At 43.9% G+C, this 27787-nt stretch overlaps 1 protein-coding gene across 1 annotated transcript in view; it reads right to left on the bottom strand.

Annotated features, from left to right (window-relative positions):
* kiaa1549la (KIAA1549-like a) overlaps window positions 1–27787 on the bottom strand; it is a 284087-nt gene that overhangs the window by 206461 nt on the left and 49839 nt on the right. The window contains exon 2 of the mRNA XM_080191561.1: window positions 967–1377. Coding sequence (XP_080047687.1) covers window positions 967–1377 — 411 coding nt within the window. The remainder of the gene's footprint in view (window positions 1–966; window positions 1378–27787) is intronic.

Here is a 27787-nt window from a genome sequence, read left to right as displayed (position 1 = left end):
GTGATGAGGAAGGAGCTGTAATTGGACTGCTCTTTCTAAGGCCTGGGAGAGTTGAGGGGCTGGAGGAAATTGCAGAGTGCAATTCCAATTAACATTCAAAAAGTAATTTCTTTCATTCAAAACCTGATTGGAGGAAGAGGTAATAACATCTAAATCTAAGCACCTTACTGCATTAGCAGTAACAGAAACATGTGTGGCTTTATTTTGTCCGAATGTTGGTATTGTCAAGTCTCACCACCGATTTATTTACACAAAATCATAATGAAGTGCCCTTAATTTGGATCTTTTTACAGGAGATTAGGAGACAGCATCACAACTTTCAAACTTGCGCATGACAAGACCATGGAGAGATCTGAGATCCTGGATGTGAATTTTAAAACCAAGAAATGCTTGGCCTTGAACCAATGTACTTCAGCGGGCACAGGGTGGGAGGTAAATGGGACCTGCTGTGAATTAAGACGTGGGTGGCACAGTATTAGAAGACCTTCAGTCTACAAAGGGTAGAAGGGAGACCAGCCAGGAGTGCACTGGAGTAGTCAAGTAGAGAGGTAACAAAGGCATCGATAGGGGTTTCAGCAGCAGATGAGCTGAGGCAGGACTGAAGTTATGAGAGGTCTGCTGGAAATATTAAAGGAGGAGGTGAACTGGCAGTGACCAATACTGAACCATCCTGGCATGATCATGCTCAGAATGGGTGCTGAAGGCTCTGAAGGAAGACATGTTTGAAGAAGTTGACGACAAGTTACTTTCTGTTTTGGCTTTGGGCACTTTGGTGGTCGGGACAGTAGATTGGGGACCCTCATAACCTATTGCCAGACTCTAATCTGACACCATTGTTGATGAACAGGGAAAAAAGGAAATCCTTATAGAGTAATGGGAAATATTTTGGAAGATTCTGCAGTACTGGCATTAATGGAAATGGTGGAGGTCTGGATGGTATGGGAAAGGTGCAATCCGGAGTCAAACCTGAAGAAGCTTTTGGCCGATGGATTACCAGCATCTCTCCATCTGCTGGTCTGGACGTTAATACTTCAGAAGGATGCCAAGTTCTGTAGGTTTCAGTGCCAAGAGAAAGCTGGGGAGAAGGCGTCACTCTCGATATTGTTGTGATGTCCGTGGCAGGGTCTTCGTTCATCTCTGGAGTGGTCACCTGGAATGTAAGGTGGTCACTTTCGATGGTGATGGTTTCCTCAACTGACTCTGGCCCCATGGCTTCGACGTCTGAGGGAGATCGCAGGTAAGAGGACAACACGCGCTGGTGAAGAGGTCGGGAAGTCCAAGGCCACACTGGAGGTAAATGAGATGTTTCAAATGACTGCTGTGCTGGAGGAGGCAATGGGGTAGAGAGATCTAACAGCTGGTAGATGGTTCCAGGCCCTGAAAGAGAAGCAGTATTGGATTAAATAAGTGAGACAATTGCTTTTGAGTGGCCCTTTCTCAGGTTGTGTCATTGGCTCTTTTCCATGCAAACGAACAATCAAACACAGCCCTTTTAGCAGAATGCATAAAGATGCAGAATCATAATATACAGGGAAGGGGAAACTCCTTCAGCACACTGCGCCCATCCTTTAAGTCCCCTTCTTCGCTACCTTTTCCTCCAAACCCCCAAAAACTTTCCCTTCAAATATTAATGCAATTCCCTTCTGAAAGTCACTATTTAATCTGCTTGAACCTGACAATTTATTTTTTCATTCATGAGCCATGGTCTTCACTGGCTGGCCTGTATTTATTGCCCATCTCTAGTTGCCCTTGGAGGGCAGTTGAAAGTCAACCACATTACTGTGGCTCTGGGGTCACATGTGGCCAGATGAGGCAAGGACGGCAGATTTCCTTCCCTAAAGGACATTAATGAACCTGATGGGTTTTCCTGACAATCGACAATGGTTTCATGGTTAGCAGGAGATTCTTAATTCCAGATTTTTATTGAATTCAAATTCCACTATCAGCGAGATTCGAACCCGGGTTTCCAGAATACTAGCTGAATATCTGGATTAATAATCCAGTGATAATACCTCTAGGCCATTACCTCCCCTAATAACTTACAATAAAATTTCCAGCAATTGGTTAAAATTAGAAACAGATCATAATGCATTGGGAGGGGTTTTAACCCCACCCACAACTCAACCAAAAATAGGCAGGTTTGATTCAGGTGTCCAAAATAGGAGCCAAACTCATCTCAGAACCATCCCCCTCTGGGGACAGGGTTAAGGGTGGCTGACCAATCCACTCACAGATAGCAGGCTGGTGATTTAAATATTTTAAGAAGGCTTTGTGTCTTTGTTTTAACACTGATCTTGTTACAAATGCGAGACTTTATGAGATGGCTATGTTTAAACTGCCTTCTTTAATTTACATCAGAACAGAATGTCCACAGATGGGAAATAGTGAAATCATACTAAGCTCCGCCTGGAGGCTGGCCCATTTCATCTGGTTGTCATGGGGAAAGAGGCCTAGGATGAAACTATAGAAATCAAGTGCCAGTTTTCATGCAATGACACAAATCATCAATAGCTAGAGCTTCTGCACATGACTAGTAGCATTCCTACCTCTGCGTCATAAGGCTCTGGATTCAAGTCCCACAGTAAGAAGTCTCACAACACCAGGTTAGAGTCCAACCAGCTTATTTGATAGTAATCTTACAAGCTTTCAGAAACAGTGTTCCTTCATCAGGTATGTGGAAGGTTCTGATCAGAGAAGGGCAAATAAAGTCGCACACAGTTTACAGAATACTGATTAGAATGCAAGTCTTTACAGCTAACCTGCTATTCAAATTTTAAAGATGCAGACATTTATATGCCCTTCTCTGATCAGAACCTTCCACACACCTGACGAAGGAACACTGTTTCCAAAAGCTTGTAAGATTACTATCAAATAAACTAGCTGGAGTCTAACCTGGTGTTGTGAGACTTCTTATTGTGTTTGCCCCAGTCCAACGCTGGCATCTCTACTTCAAGTCCCACTCCAGAGCTTGAGTACACACAAAGCTAGGCTGACACTTTCAGTGCAGTACTGAGGGAGTACTGCACTGTTGGAGGTCCTGCATTTTAGATGAGATGTTGTACCGAGACTCCATCCGCCTGCTTGATGGGTGTAAAAGATCCCTCAACATTATTTTGAAGAAAATCAGAGGAGTCCTTCCTGGTGCCATGAACAAAAAAATAGGTTATCTGCTCATGGTGTGGGAGATTGCTGTGCCAAATAAACCAGTGGGTCTCCTACATTCCAACAGTGACTACACAGCAAGAACTATATCATTGCAGTGAAATACCTAGTGATGTCCACTGCTCATGAAAAACACTTATATGGATGCAAGTCCTTCTTTGTTATTACTTGTTTTCATTCCTGCCCGCCAATCAGGTTGGCACACAGATAAAAGTCTGAAATTTGGCATGCAGAATGTTAAAAAGAACTCAGTCTTACAGATATTGGATCTCGAAGAAGCAACCCCATTCCCTCCCTACGTCCAAGTTAGTCGGAAGGCCAGCATTTACACGGGACTATCACTGCCTCACAAGTTCTGGCTGCAGCAACATGTCAAAGCGGAACGGTGGCACAGTGGTTAGCACTGCTGCCTCACAGCGCCAGGGAACCGCGTTCAATTCCTGACTTGAGTCACCGTCTATGCAGAATCTGCACATTCTCCCCCTGTCTGCGTGGGTTTCCTCTGGGTGCTCTGGTTTCCTCCCACAGTCTGAAAAGCGTGCAGGTTAAGTGCTAAATTCTCTCTCAGTGCCCTCTGCGTCCCCCCCCTCCCCCCCCCCCCTCAACTTAACTACAACCTAGGCTGGGTGAAATCTCAATCTTTTTTCCAGCAGCATCAATTTTACATGTCAAAAGTCAGGAAAAATGGAAGCTGTGTTTTTATTGTGGGGGATATAAAGCTAATCATTATGCTGCACTTTCAGATAATTATTCTAACAAAAAACAGCACTGTGCTTTAAATAACCTATTTGTGTGCACAGCTATACCTTCAGTTGGAAGAACAGGTTTTATGGTTCCAACCATTATTGTTTGTAATGTATCTGCAACAATAAATTATTCTGAATGTGCGATTAAGGGTATTTATTAATCAAAAGAATCAGTAGGCAAAAAAAATTCACAATAATTTCATTGAGTGTTAATGTAAGCCTAGTTGTGAACTAATAAATAAACATTACAAAAACACTGACGTAATGCAACACATCTTAAAGTTTGTTTTGATGACTTTACTGACAAATTTGTAATAAAAACCTCCATCATAAATGCAATAGCTCAGAGTTAGTTGAACCTTACATTTGATTTTTGGTTCTACTGATACTTAAGTTCAATATTTTGTTTATTATATAGAGAACTAATGGGCCAGGATTCACCCATCCTGCTCGCCACTGGAATTCTATTATGTAAAGGCCCATTGAAGTCAGGCAGGAATCTCCAGCTTTCAGGTGAGTGCAGCCGAGAATCCCGCCTATATATTGGCCACAATCCCACCCAGGCCCTATCCCATAATCTTATGTGTTTACCCTAGCTAGTGTCCCTGACAATAAGAGACAATTTAGCATGGTCGATCCACCTAACCCACACATGTTTGGACTGTGGGATGAACCCGGATGAAACCCACACAGACTCAGGGAGAACATGCAAAATCCACACAGACAGTGACTGAAGCTAGGAATCGGACTCAGGTCCCTCTGAGGCAGCATTGCTAACCACAGGGCAACCATAATGAATGGCGGAGCAGTCTCAAAGGGCCAAATGCTCCTACTCCTCATTCTTATAGTCTTATGTAGAAGAAGGTGGCTCACCGCCACTTTCTCAAGAGCAACTAGGGGTAGGAAACAAATGCTGATCTTGCCAATGTCGACCTTATGTTAAGTTGATCATTCTCTACACCCTTTCTGCAACCCTCCTTTTCTTCTCCCCTATGTACTCTATGAATGATATATTTTGTCTGCATAGCGCGCAAGAAACAATACTTTTCATTGTAACCCAATACATGTGACAGTAATAAATCAAGTCAAATCAAACCTGCATCCCAAGAATTAATCTTCTTAAAATACCCAAGAGCCAACTGAACCATAAGTGCCCTTGTGTATTTGACAGTCAAACACTAGCAAAGGACTTTGGACTGCTTATACCAGAGGAGGTCTCATTCAGATGCAGGTAGTGACAGTTTGAGATCACTGCCAAAATAATTGACACCTTCAGCTAGCTGGAAGCTCTGAAACCTTCAGCTCAGCCCAGTCACTACATTCGTGATCTTATTTGTAACGTCACCTTGGCAGTAAAGCTTTAGAAGACAGATCAATATGTGCTGTCTTTCAAATTGGTTTATATATATTGGAGGAGATAGTCAGATGCAACAGTTAGACACAGAAGTAAAGCTTCATTCAGACACCCAATCTGATTGCCATTTGAAAGCCATTCGACAATGAAATGGTGTAAAACAGGCCGGCCTGAAGAGTAAGCATCCTTCCGCCACCAATCAGAAAGCGCCGTCGCAAACCTAAACAGGACTGAGTTCCATCTTTCCCACCTCCTTATTTTCCCACTATGTTATCCATCACATACTTGCCAATTAGCCGGTGAGGCAGTGATTTACTGGTGCTTGTTTCAAGATAATGTACTGTGTTTGCTGTTCGCAATGCATTCGCTTCTCTGTTGAGCAGACCAAATGCAGCGCACCTGTGTTCGATCCACAAACGTGACCCCAAGCTGTGAGTCATCCTGTAATCTTATTTCAACATCATTCTCCCCCTCTGACTTCTCTGTCCTCAACCTCCTGCTGAATTCCACAAAGCCCAATGTAAGCATGAGGAACACTGACTTCAACTATTTCACATCATAACCTCTGTCCCATTGGTTTTGAACAGCAGCTCTTTGTAACAATTATACTATTACCATTTACACCTCCTCTGTACCCATCTTTTATTTCTTTGCTTGTCCCAATACCCTTCACCTTTTGCCTTCATCATCAAGCTTTCGATCATTTATACTCTCCTTTTGCTCATTCCTATCTTCCCCACATTCCCCATCCCTGTCATTGTTTAAAACCTGTAATAATTTTGACATTTTCTGTGTTCTGATGGCTGAATCCAATCCATCAGGTAAACCAGCCTCCCATCCATTGACTCTGTCTACACTTCCCACTGCCTCGGAAAAGCAGCCAGCACAATTAAGGATCCCACGCACCCCGGGCATATTCTCTTTCATCTTCTTCCATTGGCAAGAAGATACAAAAGTCTTAGGTCACGTACAACCGACTCAAGGACAGCTTTTTCCCTGCTGCTGTCAACTTTTGATGGATCTACCTTATATTAAGGTGATCTTTCTTTAAAATATGACTGTAACATTACATCCTGCATCCTCCCCTTTATTCTCTATGTATAGTGTGCTTTGTCTGTATTGCGCATAAGAAACAAGACTTTTCACTGTATACCAGTACAGGTGACAATAAATCAAATCAAACCACACACTGTGCTTCTTTCTATCTCACACATTTGGAGAAACATATGGAGATTAAGTGTTGGTACTTCTTTACCTGACTACAGAAAGATTCACAGCTTCTCACTGAGAATTTCCTGCTGCAACTTGCACATCTGCTACACTTCATGCGGAAGTTACAGTAGCAGAGGGGGATTGGCTCCCAGGAAATTCCCAGCCCCTGCCTTTGCAGGCCATTAATTTTCATTCATCACACTTTGAGGAGACCAGAATATGCTCAGTGTCCTCAGCATTCATTCACCAAATTTAGCAATCATTCATTGAAGAGGCAACAACACCAGAAACAAAGTCTGGAGTTTGTATCGTGCCTTTCACAACCAAACTGTTTTCCAGCCTCATCTGATAGACAGTGATTGCACAAATTAGGGAGGTGATGGCTAGTTGTACTAATGCTAGACTATTAATCTAGAAATTCAGTTAATGTTCTGGGGACCCAGGTTCAAATCCCGCTATGGCAGATGGTGGAATTTGAATTCAACAAAAAATATTTGGAATTAAGAATCTACTGATGACCATGAAACCATTGTCAATTGTTGGAAAAACCCATCTGGTTCACTAATATCCTTTAGGGAAGGAAATCTATCATCCTTACCTGGTCTGACCTACATGTGACTCCAGAGTCACAGCAATGTGGTTGACTGAACTGTTCTCGGGCAACTAGGGATGGGCAATAAATGCTGGCCAGCCAGTGATGTCCATGTCCCTAAAAATGATATTTTTTAAATTCATCAATGGGCACACGGCCACCACTCGCAGCCTTTAAAAGTGCCCAGTCTACCTCAGATTAGATATCCCAGACATTTGGACAACAGGTAAAGCTCGCTGCTTCATGTTGCTACTATGCAGTCGCAACATGAGTGGTTTTCACCACAAAATGTTGCCGTCAAGCCAAAAGGTGTTTTGCCTATCATACAAATGTGCTATATGAACTTCAGTGTCAATGTGATACCAGGTATGTAGGCCTTTCATTCCAAAGACTGGCAGATCACATCTGCTGTTTGCAATAGGCAAGGTATAGATCAGACTCAACTAGCCCATTGAAAAACTCAAAACACAGTGTCCAACATTAGATGGGATTTCACAATTGGACAACATTTGTCTTCAGCTCTGACGAAGGGTCATCCAGACTCCAAATGTTGGCTCTATTCTCTCTCCACAGATGTTGTCAGACATGCTGAGGTATTCCAGCATTTTCTGTTTTGGCTTCAGATTCCAACATCTGTAGTATTTTGCCTTGATTTTACTAAATAATCCTCAATGCGCTAAGAGTTACACTAACAATTAATTAAGATTGTTTGTTGGGCTCTTAGTGTGGCACATTTGCATGTACTGGAAGCTAAATGTATCAGTATATAGGGCCCCGTTATTTGCAGACAGAAAGAACTGTTCACACATTGTGCCTCTTTTGGCTATACAAATTAGGTGACAGTCATTTACTGATCCATTTCTCAGGGAAATGCAATGACCAATCAGTGTCATGCTGCCTAGTTTAAAATTTCAAACAATACTTGGCAGTTAACTGTCAGTCACCAACAACTGGTGAATTCCCCATGGTAATGCCTCTACTAATCAGGTCAATTTGCCAACCAATCAGCACTCTCTGCACAAAGAGTATAAATTTGGTGTTTTTGTTGCATTTGTACTCTTGCAAAATGTTCTGTTGAGTACAGGTAGAAAGGCTTTGACAAAAAAGTTCTGTGCCATTAAATATCTAGGAGTTGATATATGAGAATTCTGGGCTTCAAGCTGTTACCATGGTTATTAACTGGCCTTCAGACTGTGGGTTGGACATCTGAGGTGTATGTGAGTTTGCAAGACTATTATTATGGTGAATAATATATTCTTAACGCATTCATTACAAGGTTTTCACATCACTGTACAGCCCATTTCTGTAGATAAGTGTCTGAAGTGTGTTGGCAGCCATGTACACTGCTAATTAATTTAAGGTGCTCTCAGTGATTTCTCTCCCATGTCACAGATGTGGATAATTAATGGTCGTTGCAGGCTGTGTTCCAAATTTGTCTTCAAATATTTATCCATATTTGGAAAGGTAAACACTATCTTCCAGAAAGAAGCAGTATCCCTTGACTGTCCGGGCTTGAAAAGAAAATGCTTTTGTTTTTAATACAGTTGTGTTGATACTTGGCACCCCCACACAAGATGAATTGATAACTGGGGAGGCCAAAATCGAATTGCAGGTAGAAGCTGATGCAGTTAACTATCAGTCACCAACAACTGGTACATTCCCCATGGTAATGCCTCTACCAATCAGAGTTATTGTGGTAACGTTTAGGTATCAATATTTATATGATGTTCACAGTAAACATTAGTAAGGCTGGTCAGAAATCTCAGAACACCCAGTTTGCCCTGTGTCCGTACTTTATTAATTTATTCAATCATGAGATGCATCACTAATTCCCTTTGAGAAGGTGGTGGTGAGCCACCTTCTTGAAATGTTGCGGTCCATGTGTTGTTGGTGCACCCACAACGCTGTTTGGGAGGGACTTCCAGTGACAGTGAAGAGATGGAGGTGTACAAACGGATTTTATAATTGTGACCATGGGGCAAATTTTCTCATCCCGCCCGACACAGGAATTGGAGCGGGCCAGGGGGTAGACCATGGAAAGGTCCGTTGGTCTAGGGCAGGATTTTCCAGTTTTGGGGCGAGCGCAGCTGGAAAATCCCACCCTATGTGGATGTGCTCCTTCAACAGCACCTTCCAAACCTGCAACTTCTACCTATCCAGAAGGACAGAGGTATAGATCCAAGTCAGCACAGTGAGCGGTTCGGAGGGGAAATTGCAGGTGGTGCTGTTCCCATGTTCCTCCTGTCTTTGTTCTTCCGGATGGTAGTGGTCACAGGTTGGCAAGATGATGTTGAAGAGGCACATGCACATAGTCACCGTTATAAATCATTTGTACACCTCTATCTATCACACATTTCATTGCTGATTCACCTCATGGCCTCCAAGTTGCTTTGCAACCAATAACCTTTGGGCTTCTGTTTCGACTCAGTGTGTTATCAAACCTGGCTAAATCTTCTAATGTAATTTTTCTGGGCAGCAAAAACAGGCAAAAAGGGTTTTAATTCAATAAATGAAATAAATCTTTCTATTTCTAAAATAAACCAGTGGGACTATGCACTGACATCGAATGATTGATCTGAAACATTTTGGTGCTTTGATTAAATGGGAATTTTTCATAAATGCAGTCTAACTGAGAAGATGCACAGCAAACTGAAGTTCATTTTGAATAGACTGCAACAACAACAACAACAAATTGCATTTCTGTAACATTTCTGACATAGTGAAAATGTCCCAAGATGCTTCACGGGAACATTACAAGAATAAAATGCAGCTCACAACCACTCAGGGATCCCAACACTCCAGGATAAAGCAGCATGCTTGATCAACACCTATCCACCACCTTGAACATTCACTCCCTCCATCTCCGGTGGCACAGTTGCCGGACTGGGTACCAAATATTACGTACACTGCAATGCCTCACCAAGCGTCATTCAAGCACCCTCTAAATATACGATTTCTTACACATGTCTCTCATCAACTTCTATAGATGAAACATAGAAAACATCCTTTCCAGATGTATCGCAGCTTGGGATGGCTCTAGCTCTGAACAAGACCACAAGAACAAAGCCCATTCCACCACTCAAACCAGCCTCCCATCCATTGACTCTGTCTATGCTTCCTGCTGCCTCGGAAAAACAGCCTGGATCCCACACATCCTGGACATACTCTCTTCCACCTTCTTCCATCAAGAAAAAGATACAAAATTCTGAGGTCACGTACCAACCAACTCAAGACCTTCTTCTTCCCTGCTGCCATCAGATTTTGAACTGACCTACCTTATATTAAGTTGATCTTTCTCAACACCCTAGCTATTACTGTAACATTAAATTCTGCGCCCTCTCCATTCCTTCTCTATGATTGTTTTTTATTCATTTGTGGGACATGGGAGTCGCTGGCTGGGCACCATTTATTGCCCATCCCTAATTGTCTGTGGTTAACTGAGAGTTAAACACATTGCTGTGGCTCTGGAGTCATATGTAGGCCAAACCAGGTAAGGATGGCAGAGTTCCTTCCTAAAAGGACATTAGTGAACCAGAGTGGTTTTTCCCACTGGCTTCATGGACACCATAGACATCAGTAAATTCTTAATTCAGATATTTTTTATTGAATTCAAATTCTACCCTCTGCCATGGCAAAATTTGAATCCGGGTCCCCAGAACATTAGCTGAGTTTCTGGATTAATAGTCCAGCGATAATACCACCAGGCCATCACTTTCCTTTGGTGTGTTTTGTCTGTATAGTGTGCAAAAAATTATACCTTTTACTGTATATTAATACATGTGACAATAATAAATCAAATCAAATCAAATGGAAGGATAAGGGCAGCAGATGCATGGGCACATCATCACCTGCAAGTTCCCCCTCCAAGCCACACGCCATCCTGACTTGGAACCACCTCGCCATTTCTTCTGGGTGTACCTCAACCACATGGACAGCAGTGGTTCAAGAAGGGAACTCACCACTCCCTTCTCAAGGGCAATCAGGGATGGGCAATAAATGCTGGTCTTGCCAGCGATGCCAACATGGAAACTAATCAATAAAGGAACACCTCATGTTCCACCAACATAACCTTTCAATGGAAAGGCGGACGTATAATTAAAAAGGAAAATATGCAAAGTTATAGGAAGTGGAGCTAATTGGACAACTCTTTAAAAGTGTTGGCACAAGAACAATGGGCCAAATGGCCTCTCTCTGTGCTATGCAATTCTATGCTCAGACCAGCCACAGCAAAGCGTGGAGAGGACCTGCTGATCTTGGTGTAAAGATTAATCTGCAAACAAAGTGCAACAGTAGAAGCAAATGACATCCCCACTTGCTGAAATGAAGGACAACAAGGGTAAAGCATTGTGCAATATAAAGAACTGAAGGACTCCTGTTCTCATTTCACAATGTGTGGCACAGCACCAGATGGCACACGTGCCAGTGACAGAGATTTGAGTTGAAGGCAGCTCGGTTGGTGCCTCTTGGTTCTTTTGGCAGAGAACTGAGTGCTGGCTGAATGAGAACAGAAGGATTTGGAGTTACACAGCTTTCAGGCATGAGTTCCAGAAAAGATGCAAAAGGACCTCCAAACATCTCCCACAGACTTCTATCTCCTCATCTCAGAATGAGGCTATATCCATAGTACCTTCAGCATTTTTTAAATAACATTTTGCTTTCCTATAGGTACCTAGTCTCTAAGTCAGAACGTGGTGGGTTTGAGTCAACTTTGGAAACTTGACCACATCATCTAGGCTGAGACTCCTAGTGAGGCACTGAGGAAGTATTGCACTGTCAAACACCCTCAGATGTTAAACCAAGTGTGCGCTGATAGGTGGACATAGTAGACTCTGGAGCACTACTGCAAAAACCAGAGCGAGTTCCTCCTATTGTCCCATCTTACATTCATCCACAACTAACACAGAATCCCTACAGTGCAGAAGGAGACCATTCAGCCCATCGTATCTGCATCAACCACAATCCCACAGCCCCTATCCTTGTAGCCCCACTTATTTACTCTGCTAGTCCTGACACTAAGGGTCAATTTGGCATGGCCAATCAACCTAACTCACACATCTTTGCACTGTGGGAGGAAACTTGAGCACCCAGAGGAAACCCATGCAAACACAGGGAGAACATGCAAACTCCACACAGACAGTGACCCAAGCCGGGAATTGAACCCAGGTCCCTGGCACTGTGAAACGGTGATGCTAACCACTGTGCCACCGTGCTGCCCTAACATCACTGAAAACATCTGGGTATCATCGCTTTGCAGCTTGTGGAAGGTTGGTGCTCACAGATTAACTGCTGTATATTCGATATTACAGCAGTAACTACACTTCAACAGAGTACAGTAAAAAGGTTTGGGGTGCCCTTAGGTCATGATCAGTGTTACATAAATGCAAGCCTTTTGTTCTTTCAATCAATTGAATCATACAAACCTTCTCCGCGAGAGGACACGGTGCCTAAAGTATTTTTGATGTAGATATCTATTCCACTGGGAGTTAACATTCAGTCAAGCAATATGAGCATTCTGGAGTTCTTAACAGACACACTGGTGTAAATGTATTTACCCTCTGTATGTGATGGATACTGAAAGTGTAAAGCTAAGCGACCGTCATGTTTAACAGAAGCAGAACTTAGCAACCACCTCCGCTAATTGTTAGCAATTGCACCCACAATCTCATCACTTTAACTAGGTGCAAGCAGCAGATCGGAACTGCTCAAAGGCAAAAAAAGGAAGGGCTCGCATTTTTATAGCACCTTTCACATTGCTTCAAAGCACTTTGCAACCAATGAAGTACAAGGCTGTTTTTATAGCGTCCTGACCTATATTAATCCCTCAAACAAATCCCAAAAACAGATGATCTGATCATTAACACATTTCTGTTGATGAGAGCCTTCTCTGCGCAAAGGTGGTGATGGCCTAGTGGTATTCTCGCTAGACTACTGATCCAGGAAACTCAGCAAATGTTCCGGGAATCTGGGTTCCAATCCCACCACGACAGATGGTGGAATTAGAACTCAATAAAAAATACCGGGAAATAAGAATCTCCTGATGACCCTGAAACCATTGTCGATTGTCGGAAAAACCCATCTGATTCCCTAATGTCCTTTAGGGAAGGAAATCTTTCATCCTTACCCGGTCTGGCCTACATGTGACTCCAGAGCCACAGCAATATAGTTGACTCTCAACTGCCCTCTGAAATAGCGCCGCAGGCCATTGGATTGGGGGGGGTGGTCTGGGCTGGTCATCAGGGGTGGTTATCGTGGGCACAGAACGGGAGTGGCCCGGAGGGGTGAGGGGGCTTCCCATGAGCCACGATTGGGGGTGGGGGGACCAGAAAGGCTGGTGATGGGGGAGGGCCAGTGTACATGCACTAATCTTTGCACTGACAGGTCAGCGGGTGTGCAGTGGCCTGCTGAGCACTAAGCTGTCTGCCTCTTGGACAGAATGAGGCCTTGCCCACCACCTTTCAGCGTGAATCACTCCAAGGTATCGCACGCCCAAAAAAAGAGTGGAAAATTCTCCCATGTTCCCACTCATTGGACACTTAGTTTTGCTTTGTGAGAATCCTGGCTATTCAAAGAACCACCCATGAGGAAGGATGTGAAGTATTAGAGATGGCGCAGAAAAGGTATATGAGAATAGGCATGAGAGACTTCAGTTAGATGGATGAATTTGAGAAGCTGGGGCTGTTCTACTTAGAGAAGAAAAGGTCGACAGCCGATTTGATAAAGGTGCTTAAAATTCCGAGAGGTCCAGAGAGAGTAATAGAGAGAGAGAAACTGTTCCCATTGGCATGAAGGATGAAGAACCCATAAACACAGATTGAAAATCATCATCAAAAGAATCAAAGGTGACATGAGGAAAAGCTTTGTGTACAGTGAGTGGTTAAGATCTGGGGTGCACTGCCTGAGATTGTGATCGAGCCAAATTCAATCATGCTTTTCAAAAAGTAATTAGATAATTACATGGTAAAATTTCCAGGGAAACTAGTAGAGGGAAGGGAAATTGCTCCTGCAGAGAACCAACATGGTCTTCTATGTTAAATATGTGTCTGTGTGTGTGTGTGTGTGTGTGTGTGTGTGTGTGTGTGTGTGTGTGGAGTTTGCACATTCTCCCTGCGTCTGTGTGGGTTTCTTCCGGGTGCTCCGGTTTCCTCCCACACTCCAAAGATGTGCAGGTTAGGTTGACCGGCTAACTGACTCAACTGTCAGGGGTATTAGCAGGGTAAATATGTGGGGTTAGGGGGATAAGGCCTGGGTGGACTGTGGTCGGTGTAGACTTGATAGGCCGAATGGCCTCCTTCTGCACTGTAGGGATTCCACGTTTCTATGGATTCCATGAAATGGCCTCTTTCTGTGCTGTAACTATTCCACGGTACTATCAAAAGAGAGCTCTTCAAACAAATAGGTCTAAATAGATTCTCTGCAAGCTCTCTGAATGGCAGAACTGGCTCAAGGGGCTAATTGGCCTATTTCTAGTTCCTATGCAGTCAACCCATAATTATCACACACTCGAATGTTCTGTTTCAGAGTTTGATGCCTCGGTGAAATACAACACATCCTGGCATCCAACTTTTATTTATGCTTTATACTCATTTTAATTTTCCCAATTTGACTCTGATGGCCTGGCCTATGTAATCCAGGTCGTCAGAGTAGGATTGGGAAAATTAAAATAAGGGATCCATGTTCCATCACCATTTCACACAATCACATTGTTCTAAGTCTATATCCCTGATTTAGTTGCAACTATCTGTCAAGAGCCAATAGGCTATTCCTGCTGCTACACCCTATGTCCCCAGAAGCATGCAGCAGATAGGCACTGGCACAGGGCTAATGTCACTGGACTAGTAATCCAAAGACCCAGTGCAATGCCCTGGGGACCCAGGTTTGAATCCCATCATGGCAGATTTGAATCCAATAAAAATCTGCAATCAAAAGTCTAACATCACCATGAAACTATTGCCAATTGTTGTCAAAAACCCATCTGGCTCATCATTACCCTTTAGGGAAGGAAATCTTACCTGGTCTGGCTTACGTGTGACTCCAGATCCACAGCAATGTGGTTGACTCTTAAGTACCCTCTGAGGTCCCAGAATCGCAAACTACTACAGTGCAGAAGAGGCCCTTCACCCTATCAAGTCTGTATCGACGAAGGAAAAGTCCTAACATAAGAACATAAGAACATAAGAAATAGGAGCAGGAGTAGGCCATCCAGCCCTTCGAGCCTGCCCCGCCATTCAATAAGATCATGGCTGATCTGTCGCTGCTCAGTTCCACTTTCCCGCCCTCTCCCCATAACCCTTAATCCCCTCTCCTATCAAAAACCCATCAACCCGCGTCTTAAAAATATTTAGCGAGGCAGCCTCCACCACTTCAACGGGCAGAGAATTCCAGAGATTCACCACCCTTTGAGTGAAGAAGTTCCTCCTCAACTCTGTTCTAAACCGCCCCCCTTTTATCTTGAGGCTGTGCCCCCTAGTCCTATTGTCTTTTTTGAGCGGGAAGAGTCTTTCCACCTCTATCCTATCCATCCCATTCATCATCTTATACGTCTCAATGAGATCTCCTCTCATTCTTCTAAACTCTAACGAGTACAAGCCCAGTTTATTCAGCCTCTCCTCATAGCTCAACCCCCTCAACTCCGGTATCAGCCTAGTAAACCTCCTCTGCACTCCCTCCAAGGCCAAAATATCTTTGCGCAGGTGCGGCGCCCAAAAATGCACACAGTACTCCAGTTGCGGCCTCACCAATGCCCTATACAGCTGCAGCAAGACCTCCCTACTTTTATATTCAATCCCCTTCGCTATGAAGGCCAGCATCCCATTAGCCTTCCTGACCACCTGCTGCACCTGTAAGCTGGGTTTTTGCGACTCATGCACAAGGACCCCGAGGTCCCTCTGCACCGTCGCCTGCTGCAGTTTTTCGCCTCGTAAGTAATAGTCCTTCCTAACCTGCCCACCTAATCCCACTTACCAGCACTTGGCCCATAGCCTTGAATGTTATGGCGTGCCGAGTACTCAACCAGGTACTTATTAAAGGATGGGAGGCATCCCACCTCCACCACCCACCCAGGCAGCACATTCCAGAGCGTCACCACCCTCTGGGTAAAAAGGTTTTCCCTCAAATCCACCCCTAAACCTCCCACCCTTCATGTTTGACTTGCATCCCCTCGTAGCTGACACTTCAAATAAAGGAAACAGCTGCTCCCTACCCACCATGTCCATGTCCCTCATAATCTTGAACACCTCAGTAAGGTCGCCCCTCAGTCTTCTCTGCTCCTATTAGGAATGAGCAACAATTGTTGGCCCAGCCAGCGGTGCTCATATCCAATGAATAAATAAAAGGAGACAGTGCCCTCCACTAAGTCATCACTGTCTCTAGGTGGCAGCCTTTGCTTCAGAAAATGAAATGCAAGATAGTCATTTGTCATTTGTTCTGCATCCTTCTGATGTGGAGCTAAAAGTTTACACGCAGCTGTGCCTGCCCTCAACCTGAGACTTTTATAAATAGCTCTGATCATCTGGAACTTTTTTCTTGGACCGTGTTTCACTGGGGAATACCTGAGTACTGATCACAGAGGGATAGTCCAGGCTAATACAGCAGCATCTCTGTATACACCTGACAGTAGTGCAGCCCTGAAGTTTCCAAATCAGCTTATACCTATTCCTGGAGATTTCATCACATGATCTCCTGCCTGTAAAGGCCCTGTCCATGTGCTCTTGAAGCTATGTCCCCTTGTTCGAGTCTTTTCCACCAGTGGAAAACATCTCACCATCTATCCTGTCAAGCCTCCTCAGGAACTTGTATGTTTGAATAAGGTCATTTCTCACTCTTCCAAACTCCAAGGAGTTTAAATGATTTGGAGGAAAATGTAACTGAACTGAATAGTAAGACGAAACAAAGGTTGGTGGATTTGCAGATAGTGATGAGGACCATCAAAGGATACAGCAGGATATTGATCGATTGGAGACTTGGGCGGAAAGATGGTAGATGGAATTTAGTCTGGACAAGTGTGAGGTAATGCATTTGGGAAGGTCTAATAAAGATAGGAAATAGATAGTAAATGGCAAAACCCTTAAGAATATTGATAGGCGGAGAGATCTGGATGTACAAATGCACAGGTCACTGAATGTGACTATGCAGTTGGAGAAGGTAATCAAGAAGGCATACACTATGTTTGCCTTCATCGGCCGGGGCACTGAGTTTAAAATTGGCAATTCATGTTGCAGCTTCATTGCGCCATAGGATATGGTGTTCAATTCTGGTTGTCACACCACTGGAAGGATGTGGAGGCTTTGGAGAGGGTACAGAAAAGATTTACCAGGATGTTGCCTGGTATGGAGGGCATCAGCAATGAGGAGAGGTTGGAGAAATTTGGTTTGTTCTCACTGGAACGATGGAAGTTGAGAGGCGACCTGACAGAAGTCTACAAGATTATGAGGAGCATGGACAGAATGGATAGTCAGAAGCTTTTTCCCAGGGTGGAAGAGCCAATTACTAGGGAGTATAGGTTTAAGGTGCAAGGGGCACCAGACTCTGTTGACTAGGGGAATTTCACAGTAACTTCATTGCAGTGTTAATGTCAGCCTTACTTGTGACTAAGAAATAAACTTTAACAACTTAAGAAATCAAAGCAACAGAGTAATTTTGCAATCAAGATTCAAGAGCGTAGAGACTTTTGCAAGCTGTCTCCAGCCTACCCTTTAATTCTATCCTTTACTCGCATTTTATGCTTTCACATTCTGCACCCTCTCCTTTCCTTCGCCCCTATGTACTCTATGTACAATGTGTTATTTGTCTGTACAGCGTGCAAGAAACAATCCTTTTCACTGTATACCAATGCATGTGACATTAATAAATAAAATCAAATACAGAATGAGACAGCAAGGGACAGAGAATTTCACAGTAATAGTGTACCAGTGAATAAGGTACAATACATGCAAATAATATTAAAACAAAAATTTAAAGCTCCATATCTAAATGTGTGAAGTATTCATAACAGATGAATAAACTAGTGGTAATCACTCCATTGTGATAATGATGGGTTGTGAACACAGACATACAACATGGTTTATGTCAACAGGCAGTGCTTTTTTCAAACATTTAAAGGGCAGGAGATTTAAATGCCTCAACAGCTTCCTTGCCAGCTCTAATGAGCTTGACAGTTCCACTGAGTTTATCAACATTTTGTGCATGATAGTGTGCATTTTTAACAATTTCAAAGGACAACTCACCTCTCCCAAATGTTAGCTGAACTCTGCCAAAGTAATCCCAGGATCATATCCAAAAGGGTACACTACCTCTCCAAGGAAATGCAGTAAGCTTAGACATACTCCTGCCAGGTCTAATGTGCATCCTTTTTATTTCCCACACCCTCCCTGTGAAAATTTGATCAGACTGAAGGAAGCTGCACTTTACAATGTGGAGCTGCAAGAAACCTCAAAGGGTTGTGAACATAACACAGAACATCGTGCAGACCAACCTCCCATCCATTGAATCTGTCTACATTTCCCATTGCCTCAGAAAAGCAGCCAGCATAATCAAGGACCCCATGCACCCTGGACATAATCTCTTCCACCTTCATCCATTAGGAAAAAGATACAAAAGTCTGAGGTCACGTACCAACTAGCTCAAGAACAGCTTCTTCCCTGCTGCCATCAGACTTCTGAATAGTTCCACTTTATGTTAAATTGATCTTTCTCTACACCCTGGCTATGACTGTAACTCCCCTCCAAGCCAATCAACATCATAACTTGAAAATATATCACCGTTCCTTTGCAGTCACTGGGTCAAAGTTCTGGAATTCCCTCCTGAGCAGCATTGTGGGTCAACCCACAGCATGTGGACTGCAGCAATTCAAGAAGGCAGCTCACCACCACCTTCTCAAGGGCAACAAGGGATGGGCAATAAATGCTGGCCAGCCAGCGATGCCCATGTCCCATGAATGAATATAAAAATTCCATTCAGCATCGTCTCCTTTCCTTCCCTGTGTACCATATGCACGCAAAAAACATTACTTTTCACTGTTTACCAATACATGTGACAATAATAAACCAAATCAATAATAAACCAAATCAATTCCCAAGTTCAGAGAAAGAGAGCTTCTAAATTATTGAATAATGAAACAGAGAGAAAGATCTTTGCTTCAAAATAACAGTCCTCAGTGCAAGCAGGTGCCCTCGTGTTGCAGGCATCCAGATGGTGTTGGCAGACGCGTGGGTCTCTTGGAACGTTGGGGCATTGAGCATGCTGTTCTCCTCCCCCTCATTCCTGCTCTATGCATCCTCCTGTTCCTTCCATTTGACAGCCTAAAACAGCAACTGCTCTCCAGCTGCTGCATTGCCTTGCAGCGAGAAAGAGAGAGAGAAATGGAGCAAATCCAAACAGCACAGTTGAGAGACAGGGTTACCTCATGCGCCCTTATGCTCTGAAAGCTGTCTAGCACCTCAAGAGATGAGACTGACTAATGCCTCAGGCCTTTCACTTTCTGCAGAGAGATTAAGAAAGCAAAATAAATCATAGCAAAGGGACAACTTGCATCTGTGGAGCACCTTTCACGTCCTCAGGACACCCAAAACAACGTTATACTTTGCATTGTCCGCTCCCTCCCTGGCTGGCACAGATCATTTTGGAATATCACTTCTGCAGCAATGACAAAAATGCAGTAGCCAATTTGCACACAGCAAGCTCCCAGAAGCAGCACTGTGATTTTGACCAGTTAATCCACGTTTGCAATGTCGACCAATAAATTACTATTGGACATAGGGGAAAACTCCCCCGATTATCTTTGAATAATGACCCAGGGATAAGGGCGACACAGTGGCACAGTGGTTAGTACTGTTGCCTCACAGCTTCAGGGACCCGGGTACGACTCCTGGCTTGGGTGACTGTCTGTGTGGAATCTGCACATTCTCCCCATGTCTGCATGGGTTTCCTCCCACAGTCCAAAGCTGTGCAGGTTAGGTGCATTGGCCATGTTAAATTGCCCCTTAGTGTTCAGGTCGCATAGGTTAGAGGGATTAGCGTGGTAAGTATGTTGGGTGATGGGGGATAAAGCCTAAGTGGTATTGTTATTGGTAAGATCCGATGGGCCAAATGACCTCCTCCTGCGCTGCAGGGTTTCTATGATTCCATGATTCTTACATCCACCTTGGAGATGACAGATGGGGCCTTGGATGTAACATCTCAGCCAAAAGACCATCAGTCCAGCAACTCCCTCATTCAGGCACTGATGGCACATTTAATATCCTGGAAATTTGATGAGAGTGGAGAACTTTACAAGGTAGGTGACATTCTGGCAATAAAATAGTTTGCTATCATTAGGTAAATAGAACACACAAAGGGATCATTTTCCCTTGGTCAAACTGTTTAATTCCATCCACAAATAAAGGTGTCTCCCTTCAAACAGGTATTCTGGCAACAGGCAAGCTTGACAACCATTGTTATTTGAACAAAGGGGATGACCTAGACCAGCCTTTCTTGGGGCCTCGCCAATTGGCATCATGGCCGTGAAGCAGCTGCCCATCTATCTGCCAGTCTCGGAGGTGACGCAAGATGCCAAAGGACCAGAAACATGAGCTGCATGCTGTCCCCCTCATTGATGTGTTTAACAAATCGGCTTTGCTCCGTGATCTGGAAGGACTCAGTGGATAATTCCAGAATGCAAGCTCTTCAGGAGGGATGGAATTATGGGATGGCAGATCTTCAAATTCTTGCGGTCGCCTGTCAGAATTGGTTACCTCACAACACAAATGATCACAAGAACAGCTAGTCGCATTGATATAGTGCCTTTAACACGGTAAAATGTCTCAAAGTGCTTCAAAGGAGTGAAGAATCTGACGCCAAGACATATAAGAAGATTTTAGGTGAAAGCATGGTCAAAATGATAGATTTTAAAATGCTTTAAAGGAGTAAAGAGAGGGAGGAAGATGAAGATTTAGGCAGGAAATTCCAGTGTTTAATTCCAGAGGCTAGGCAGCTGAAGGTACAATCATCAGTCATGGAATGATAAAAACTGGAGAAAAAGAGGCAGGAATTAGAGATCTTCGAGGGCTCCAGAAGCAGGAGGGGATTGAAGTTATTTATTAGTGTGATGAGTAGGTTTATATTAACACTGCAATGAAGTTACTGTGAAAAATCCCCTAGACACCAAACTCCAGCGCCTGTTCGGGTACACTGAGGGAGCATTTAGTATGACCAATTCACCTAACCAGCACATCTTTCAGACTGTGGGAGGAGACCGGAGCACCCAGAGGAAACCCATGCAGACACGGGGAGAACTTGCAGACTCCGCACAGACAGTGACCCAAGCCAGGAATCGAACCCAGGTCCCTGGAATGTGAGGCAACAGTGCTAACCACCGTGCCACCTTTACAAAGATTACAGGGATGGGGAGAAATGAGACCATCTTGAAGGATCCAAGATCAAGGATGAGAATTTTCAAATTGAGACATTATGAAACAGAAGTCATTACATGTCAGTGAGCACAGTGGTGATGGTGAATTGATATGGGTTCAAGTTTTTTTGTATCGGGTAAAGAAAAGTGAAGCCCCCAGGATTGTATGCATTCAAAGCTGGCTACAGAACATGAAGCAGAAAGTAGTGGCAAACTTGGAGTTTTCAAGGCTGGAGGGAAGTATGCAGATCCCCCTCGAGATCACCATCCTTTCTCATGCATATTACTCATGTGGATAAAGAGGGCATTCATTTGCAGATACCACAGAACTCGGAAGTGTAGCAATCATGAGGAAGATAATAACAGACTCTATGAGGACACAGACAAACTGGTGAAGTGGGCAGACATTTGGCTTTTGCAGTTTAATGAAGGGAGGTGTGAAATGATGCGTTTTGGTATGAGGAATGAGGGGAGGTAATATTAATGCTTGATACAATTTTATAAGGGATGTATTGTCAGAACAGACAGAATTGGTCATGAATGCCCTCAAAGTTGTGAAGGTGGCAGGGCAGCATAGTGGTTAGCACTGCTGCCTCACAGCTCCAGGGACCTGGGTTCCATCTCCAGCTTGGGTCACTGTCTGTGTGGAGTTTGCACATTCTCCCTGTGTCTGTGTGGGTTTCCTCCAGGTGCTGCGGTTTCCTTCCACAGTGCAAAGATGTGCAGGTTGGGTGCACTGGCCATGTTAAATTGCCCCTTAGTCTCTCAGGGTGTGTAGGTTAGTGGGATCAATACAGGGATAGGGCCCAGATGAGATTGTTGTCGGTGCAGACTCAATGGGCCGAATGGTATCCTTTTGCATTATAGAGATTATATGATTTGGTGGGTTCCCTGACAAGTGGGGAAGGACATACTTCAACTTTTTCAACAGGGGACCACGTACAAAGAATTATGTTAAACTGTCATAAATCAGTAGTTAGGCCTTTTTAGCTCTGAAGCAGAGTTCGTAGGAACGCGAAATGTTAGCTCTGTCTCTCTCTCTCTCTTGCTCTCCACGGACGCTGCCAGACCTGCTGAGATTTTCCAGCACTTTCTGTTTAATTTTGAGAGCATTGTGTTCTGACCACGACTTTGTGAAGGATGTCAAGGTTTGAGAGACAGTGCAGAGGAGATTTACTGGACTGGTGTTGAGGATGAGAGACTTCTGTTATGCAAAGAGAATAAATCAGAAAAAAGATTAAGGGGAGATTAGGGGTGTTTAAATCATGAAGGGTTATGTTTGAATAAACGTTGAGGAGTTACCTCCAGTGGCAGGAAGGTCGCTGATGGGAGGACACAGATTTAAAATCATTGACAAAAGAACCAATGGTAACACAGAGGATAGTGTTTCTATACAAAGTTCTGAATGCATAATGGTTGAAGCCGATTTAGTGGTAACTTTGATAAGGGAATTGGATAAGTATATGAATAGCTAATATTATGAGGCGTTGGGGGATATCTAGGGGAGTGGGATGAGGCGTTGGGGGATATCTAGGGGAGTGGGATTGATTGAATAGCTCTTTCAATGAGCTATCACAGGCCGAATCAGCCAAAAAGCCTCTACCAATGCAAATTCATTCTATGATTCTAATATATTTTTAAAATTCATTGATGGGATGTGGGCATCCCTGGCTTGGCCAGCACTTATAGCCCAAACCACATTGCCCCTTTGGATGGCCTTCTTAAACCGCTATAGTCCACGTGCTGTGGGTACATCCACTGTGCTGTTAGGGAGGGAGTTCCAGATGTTTCCCCAGCGACAGTGAACGAACGGCGATATATTTCCAAGTAGGATGGTGAGTCGTTTGCAGGGGAACTTCCGGGTGTTCCCATGTGCCTGCTGCCCTTGTCCTTTTAGATGGTAATGGCTGTGAGTTTGGAAGGTGCTGCCTTGGTGAGGTCCTGTAGTGCACTCGGCTGCCACTGGTGGAGGGAGTGAATGTTTGTGGATATATTTGCAATTATGTAGAGCTCAAAAATACCTGTTTAAAATCTGCTCATCTTTAATATTTCCCAGTTCAACAAAAGGTCATTGACCTGAAATTTCAACTCTGTTTCCTTCTTCACAGATACTGCTTGACTTGCTGGGTAATTTGAATGTTAGCTTTAATTGCCCATGACCAAGTATGTTACTATATAGGTGTGTCCATTTCTTACACTTACAGCAATGCTGAATAACCCAGCAGCAAGCTTCTGTATTTGAAAATGAAGAAGTTAGTTTATTTTTCCACATCTTTTGCCATGGAGATGAATAAAATGATGATGTGTTACTCACACTCTCAGTCACACTCTCTCTCACACAAAATTAGTTACAGATGAAGGTAAAGCTGTTATAATAAAAATGGAATTTAGCTCCGTTACAGGGCAGGCCTGCTGTTTTGTAGTCACATTGTTACAATATCAGAAGTGATACTTTGAAATTGTAGATATTTCAGCATTACATCTAAGAACATCCACTCTCTGCACCACCAACGCTCAGTAGTATCTACTATCTACAAAATGCACTGCAGAAATTCACCAAAGGTTCTTCCACAGCACCTTCCAAACCCACGACCGCTTCCATCTAGAAGGACAAGGTCAGCAGATACATGGGAACACCACCTGCACATTGCCCTCCAAGCCACTCACCATCTTGACGTAGAAACACAGAAGATAAGAGCAGGAGGAGGACATTTGACCCTTCGGGCCTACTCCATCATTCATCACAACCCTGGATGATTGTCCAACTCAATAACCTAAGCCTACTTTCTCCCCATAACCTTTGATCCTGTTTGCCCCAAGTGCTATATCCAGCCGCCCTTTGAATACATTCAATGTTTTGGCAACAACAACTTTCTGTGGCAACAAATTCCACAGACTTACCACTCGTTGGGTGAAGAAATGTCTTCTCATCTCCGTTCTAAATGGTCTACTCTGAATCCTCAGACTGTGACCCCTGGTTCTGGATACTTCCACCATTCGGAACACCCTCCCTGCATTTACCTTGTCTCGTTCAGTTAGAATTTTATAAGTCTGTATGAGATTCCCCCCTCACTCATCTGAACTCCAGCAAAAACAATCCTAATCTAGTCAACGACTCCTCATACATCAGTCCCACCATCCCCGGAATCAGCCTGGTAAATCTTCGTTACATTCGCTCAAGAGCAAGAACATCCTTTCTCAGAAAAGGAGATCAAAATTGAATACAATACTCTAGGTGTGGCTTCACCAAAACTTGGAAATATGTCGCTTTTGCTTCCCAGTTGCTGGGTCAAAATCCTGCAATTCCCTCCCCAAGAGCATTGTGGGTCAACTCACGGCACGTAGACTGCAGCGATTCAAGAAGGCAGCTCACCACCACCATCCCAAAGGCAGCTAGGGATGGGCAAGGAATGCTGGCCACCCAGTGATGCCCACGTCCCCCTGAATGAATGAATAAAAAAAGGCTGCAATGACTTGTAAAGTTGATGTATCACAGGCTGGTTCCTCACGTATACTTAAAAACTGGAACAGTGAGGAGGAGCAAGCATCCTGGTTTCCCTTTCGTGGTACTGCATTGTGCCAAATGCAGTCCGATAGCTTTTTGTGCAGCATCTCTCTCTCTCTCTGATAATATTCAGTCTCTCGAGTCAGTTTGAAGTTCTGTTAGTATTCTTTAGCAGGGAGAAAATGATGGCCTCTGCATCATGTGACCTCACAGTAATCTTGAGTCATGTTCCAAGCATTAAGCAGCTGAAACATAGAAACTAGAAGCAGGAGTAGACCATTTGGCCCCTCAAGCCTGCTCCACCATTCATCTTGATCGTGGTTGATCATTGAATTCAATGTCCTGATCCCCCCTTCCCCCATATCCCTTGATCCTTTTAGCCCCTAGAGCGATATCTATAAAAACATAGAAACTGACCCGTGAATTCTGTAGTCTTTTGGTTTGAAAAGGCATATTCACATTATATTTTCCAATGGAGGGTATATTGGGGTTTCTCCCAGACTGACGATCATTGAGTCAATATCAGGAACAGGGACAAGGTCAGAATTTCCATGGAAACCATTTCCACGGAGACAAGGCCCGACCTGGAAGCATGTGAAATTGTGCAAGAAGAGGTCAGGCCCATGTTCCAATGTCACTGCACCATGCTTCAGTCAGCAGGCAACACATGTAAATCCTAAGTGTACCCATCAACAATCAAGGAGGCAAGTTAGCCCATTCAGGGATCAACTGAAAGCAACCTTACGTGGCCTGTCTACTTTTATGGTTGGCAAGCAGGTAGCTGGCTGGGCAACATTCATATTTTAGCAGCATCCTCCATCCAGGTTTGGGATGAAGGGAATTTCACCTCCGCTCCTGGGTCTGGCTGGTGCACCCATGAGCCCGACAGGTGGGAAAAGTTAGGCCATAACCTACAAAAATGTTTTGGGCTCTACAAAAGCCATCTTGAAAGTTTAAAAAAAATTTAAAATGTAGTTTAGTTTTAGTTTTTTTAAAGATTCACAATATCATCACGTCAGGGCTCATGATGACATGAGTCTCTTCCATTCTAATTTATGTCAAATTTTGCTTTTGCGTAGGACTACTGGAACATTTAGGTCTTCAAGTATGTGTCACCATTCAATCAGGCTGATTGCGGGCTGATATCTGTCTTCATTCCAATTTTCTACCTTGATTCCATGACCCTTAATACTTTTACTTAACAAAAGTCTATCAGTCTCAGTTTCGGTATTAGTCATAGAGGTTTACAGCATGGAAACAGGCTCTTCGGCCTAACTTGTTCATGCGCCTAGTTTTTACCACAAAGTTAGTCCCAATTGCCCACATTTGGCCATAATCATTCTATACCCACCTTACACATGTAGCTGCCTAAATGCTTTTTAAAAGACCAAATTGTATCTGTCTCGACTACTACCTCTGGCAGCTCGTTCCAGACACACACCACCTTCTGAGTGAAAAATTCCTCTCACCTTAAACCTACGACCTCTAGTTTTAGACCCCCTCCCACCTTTGGGAAAAGACCCCAAGCTTCAGCAGCTTTTTGGAGGGACAGGGTTCCCAATTTCGACTCCTCTACGTGTGAAGATGTGATTTTTGATATCACCTCTGAATGGTTTAAGTTGTTCTGGACTCCGAACACTGGTTCTCCAGTACCAGCCCCACCAGCAGAGGAAATAATTTGTCCCAAATACCCTATCAAATCCTTCAATCATCTTAAACGGCTCAGTCTGATCTTGCTAATTGTTGAATTGCTCGTCAGGTACCGTCGCCGCTGCCATGCAGGCAAACATGGCAGCCAAGGCATGCAAAGCAAGATCCCACAATCAGTAAACGAGATGAACAGCCAATGATGGTATGTAGAAAATGTTGATCAGGATCCCTTTATTTTCATGTCATGGAAATGTTATTGCCCACCAGACAGGCTAGGAATGGACTTCAATGTGGTCTCACACATAGCTTGTCCATTCCAGCAACTTGCATTTCCTTTGGTGTGTGAAATACACGCAGTAAATCCATCCACCATATTGATCAAACCATTCCTAAGAGCTCCTAATCATCACGCTCTGCGGGGTGTCATCACCAATTATGTTGCTATTTACTGCTAGGATCTCTTGAACAGCTCTGAGGAATACCAGGGGACGACAAAGGTGCCGTCAGTGTCACATTTCATATGAAGCTGGTGGAAATGGCTGACGTTGTAACAACCCAGGAAGTCAGTGCTTAAACTGAAGCAAGGGCACCGCATCATTAACCGGTGCTTCAAGATGAGAAACAGTTGGGTATTCATATCCTCGCACTCATCCCCTAGAGAACCGTGTGGAATACTGGAAAGATTCACTGGTCAATTAACAGGCCGACAGGAACATGACATGAATATTCCTTCCCTGGTTGTAACCATCCCATTCCCAGCTGCCAAAAGAGTCATTTTCAAACGGAATAAAATTTTATGGGGTCCACAAGCCTTACAATAAGAGAATGGGTCACCTCAAACCTCCAGTAGCTTGTTACATGAAGAGACCAGTTAAGGCCATTGATCAGAGAACAAGTGAAATTTTCTAATTAACCAGTCAGCTCCCCACTACATCAAGAATGCAACAGATACCTTGAGGAAGTCCCCCTCCCCCTACTACCCCCCAACACCCCGGAGACAGACCAGGATATTGGAGCTCCGGAATCACGTTGAGACATCTCACCACCCCACCCACCACCTCCCCCCCCGGCCGCCATACCTACCTGGCCACATGTGTGACTGCAGACCCCCTGTGAAGGCGTTCCTCTTAATAATAGCTAAGAGCAGATGTGGAAGCAAGAAGTAGGCCATTCAGCCCATCGA

This window comes from Carcharhinus amblyrhynchos, chromosome 6 (assembly GCF_965287045.1).
Source record: "Carcharhinus amblyrhynchos chromosome 6, sCarAmb.v2.hapA, whole genome shotgun sequence".
NCBI lineage: Eukaryota > Metazoa > Chordata > Chondrichthyes > Carcharhiniformes > Carcharhinidae > Carcharhinus > Carcharhinus amblyrhynchos.
Note: the sequence above shows the minus strand (reverse complement) of the source record. Positions and strands in the feature narration are given on the sequence as shown.